Genomic DNA, 3,119 nt, shown 5'->3' with positions numbered 1-3,119 from the left:
GCTGTGGTGTGGCCATCCCCCCGGGGGCGATTTCTTATTTTCCTTCTCTTTCTCTGTCTCTCCAGCAAGCACATGCACCCTATAGAAAATTGAAAAATAATTAATAAGGATATAAAATATTTGACCACTTTCAACCAGCCTAACCTATTTGATATTTATTGATCACTATGTCAGGGCCAGCAAGTGGCACAGTGGTTAAAGTGCTGGACTCCCACATGGCTGACTGCAGTTTGAATCCCAGACCTGGCAGTTTAAAACACTGGGTGTGCATCACACTCTCTATGACAAAAACCTTTTTAAAAAAATGTATGCAGTACATATTGATCACTATGCCAACAACTGCAGAAAGTATATATATATATTTTTTTTTGGAAAGGTTTTTGCTATAGGGCACCTGAGCTCACCAGACAAACAGAGAGAGACAGAGAGACAGAAAACGAGAAATCACCCCCCAGGGGGGATGGTCACGCCGCAATCCCTTCTCCTCCATTCTCCTCTCGGGATGTTGGGCACACACGCACACGTGCCCGGTGTGAGTTTAAGCCACCTGGTCCGGGACTCAAACCACAGTCGACTACATGGGAGTCCCGTGACACAGCCATTACGCTAACTGCTGGTCCTAATATTCTTTTTAGGGGCCAGCAGGAGGCATAGTGGTTATGTTGCTGGACTCCCACATCAGACCATGTTGGAGTCCCAGACCCAGTGACTTAAATATCACTCCGGGCATGTGTGTGCGTGCCAAGATCCCAGGAAGAGAATGGAGGAGAAGGGATTGCAATGTGGCCATCCCTACAGGGGGGCGATTCTCACTTTCCCTCTCACTGTCTCTCTTGCTCTATCTGGCGAGCACAAACACCCTATTGCAAAAACCTCTAAAGAAAATATATTCTTTGCTTTTTTATTTTTTAAAGAATTATTTTGGGCAAACAAGGTCATGAGTCATGTGACGGCAGCTTGCAGAGGAACCTGTCTTTGAAGCTGTCCCTGAAGCGGCATTGGGAGGAACCGGGAAGCTCAGAAACCCAGGTGTGGAGCTCAATCTACAGAAGGAAATTCCTCATGGCAGATGACCTAAAGCGACTCCTGTATAAAAAGTTGCCTAGTGTTGAAGGGCTCCATGTTATCGTTGTCGTGTCAGATCGAGATAGAGTACCTGTTATTAAAGTGGCCAACAGCAATGCTCCAGAGCATGTGTTATGGCCTGGCTTCTTGTCTACTTTTGCCCTCGCAACAGACCTAGGGAGCAAACTGGGACTTTCAAAGAACAAAAGTATCATCTGTTACTATAACACCTACCAGGTGGTTCAATTCACAGTATCCATGTCCTACTGAGAGGCCTCTCTCTCCAATCCCTCCTTTTCCAAAGCTTTGCATTTTTGTCGTCACCTTTTCTTTTCTTAAATTGCCAGAAGGCATGTGCACTTGCCAGAGACAGAGAAAGGGAGAGAAAGAAAGTACTCCCAGTGGGACTTGGCCATGCTGCAACCCTTTCTCTCCCGTCTCTCCAGCCTTTCAGGAATTTGAGCACGCACATACATACACCGGGCTCGCTTCTCAAGCCACAGGGGCCAGGATTCAAACTATGCAGTCAGTCATGTGCTCCCTCAACCACCAAGTCACAGAGTGCACCTGGTTCAATTAAATCGCTTACCTTTGGTGGTGAGTTTCATAGCCAGCAGCAATGCCAATACGGGACTTACTGTCAGCCTAGAAAAGAACTTGCTCCATTATTTGAAGGCTTGAAACCAGTCGCGGAAGTTTCTTAATCTGACAGTGATTTCGACGTGGACCTTATCTGCATCATAACAGCCCAGTATCAATCCAGCGATCTTTAGACCACAGGACTACTTGTATCCCTGTCCTCGAGAACGGACACCTCAACTAGAGAAAGAGCCTGTGGATAAGTTAGATCACTTGTCACAGCTCCTCGCATGTGGTCCCTTTATATTTAGTGAGATCTGAAGATGCCTCAGAAACGGTTCAGTCAGGGACCAGCAGTTGGCGTAATGGCTATGTCGCTGGATTCCCATGTAGTCGACCACGGTTCGAGTCCCGGACCCGGTGGCTTAAACTCACTCCGTGTGCATGTGTGCCCAAGATCCTGAGAGGAGAATGGAGGAGAGGGGATTGTGGCATGGCCATCCCCCCTGGGGGGTGATTTCTTGCTTTCTGTCTCTCTGTCTCTCTGGCCAGCACACACACCCTATAGCAAAAACCTCTCAAAAAAAAGAAAGGAAGAAAAGAAAAAGAAACGGCTCAGTCTGTCACAGCTCTGGGTGAGATGCCGCTCCGTGGATCACAATCAGAACGGTATGCTTCGGAACCAGCAGTTAGCTGGACTCTCATGTAGTCGATAGCGGTTTGCATCCCGGACCCGGTGGCTTAAAACTCACGCCGGGCACGTGTGCGTGTGTGCCCAAGATCCCGAGAGGAGAATGGAGGAGAAGGGATTGCGGCGTGACCATCCCCTCTGGGGGGTGATTTGTCGCTTTCTGTCTCTCTGTCTCTCTCTGTCTGTCTGGCGAGCGCACGCGCCCTATAGCGAAAACCTCTCCAAAAAAAAACAAAGAACGGTACGCTGGTCCGCACGAGCCGTTGCCTGCTCCCCGTGTAAAATACCCACGCCTGCCGGATGCAGCGTCCTTTCTTATTGTGAATAATAACAAAGACATATTTTTCTTCAGATTATGTTTTATTTTGTTGCCTTGAGTGTGAGGGAGATAAAATGGCTTAGTAAAAATAATAAAAATCGGTGCAATCACTAACTTGCCTTTGTATATATTATTTTGCAGTGTAGATGAATATTACTAATAGATCTGATGCTTCTCAGAGGGTGCTGTTCTTTAATAAAAATGAAAATTAGAGCTAACCCCTCACTGTGCTTTCTAGAACCAACCTGTTTTAATGTTTGTGTTCTTTATAAAATTTAAATATGACTTGTTATTGAATTCTGTCTCCAATATCAGTATGTAAACATGATAGTATATAGTCATTTTTTCACATACGAGTACAAATAAAATAGTATTTAAAAAAAGAATTATTTTGTTTAACTTTACTTACTTATTATAATTTGACCAGAGAGGGATAGAGTTAAAGAGAGTGAGAGGGAAAGTGAG

General features: G+C 45.7%; 1 protein-coding gene across 1 annotated transcript; it reads left to right on the top strand.

Moving 5' to 3' along the window:
- The first annotated feature begins 1,062 nt into the window (after positions 1 to 1,062).
- LOC102494294 (ragulator complex protein LAMTOR3-like) lies at positions 1,063 to 1,746 on the top strand. The gene is made up of 2 exons (XM_014591655.1): positions 1,063 to 1,314; positions 1,645 to 1,746. Exons 1-2 carry the CDS (start codon positions 1,063 to 1,065, stop codon positions 1,744 to 1,746), a joined length of 354 nt encoding a protein of 117 aa, XP_014447141.1.
- The last annotated feature ends 1,373 nt before the right edge of the window (positions 1,747 to 3,119 follow it).

Source organism: Tupaia chinensis, unplaced genomic scaffold, assembly GCF_000334495.1.
Source record: "Tupaia chinensis unplaced genomic scaffold, TupChi_1.0 Scaffold000605_1, whole genome shotgun sequence".
Taxonomy (NCBI): domain Eukaryota; kingdom Metazoa; phylum Chordata; class Mammalia; order Scandentia; family Tupaiidae; genus Tupaia; species Tupaia belangeri.
The sequence above is the reverse complement of the archived record's forward strand: the minus strand, read 5'-3'. Positions and strand labels throughout refer to the sequence as shown.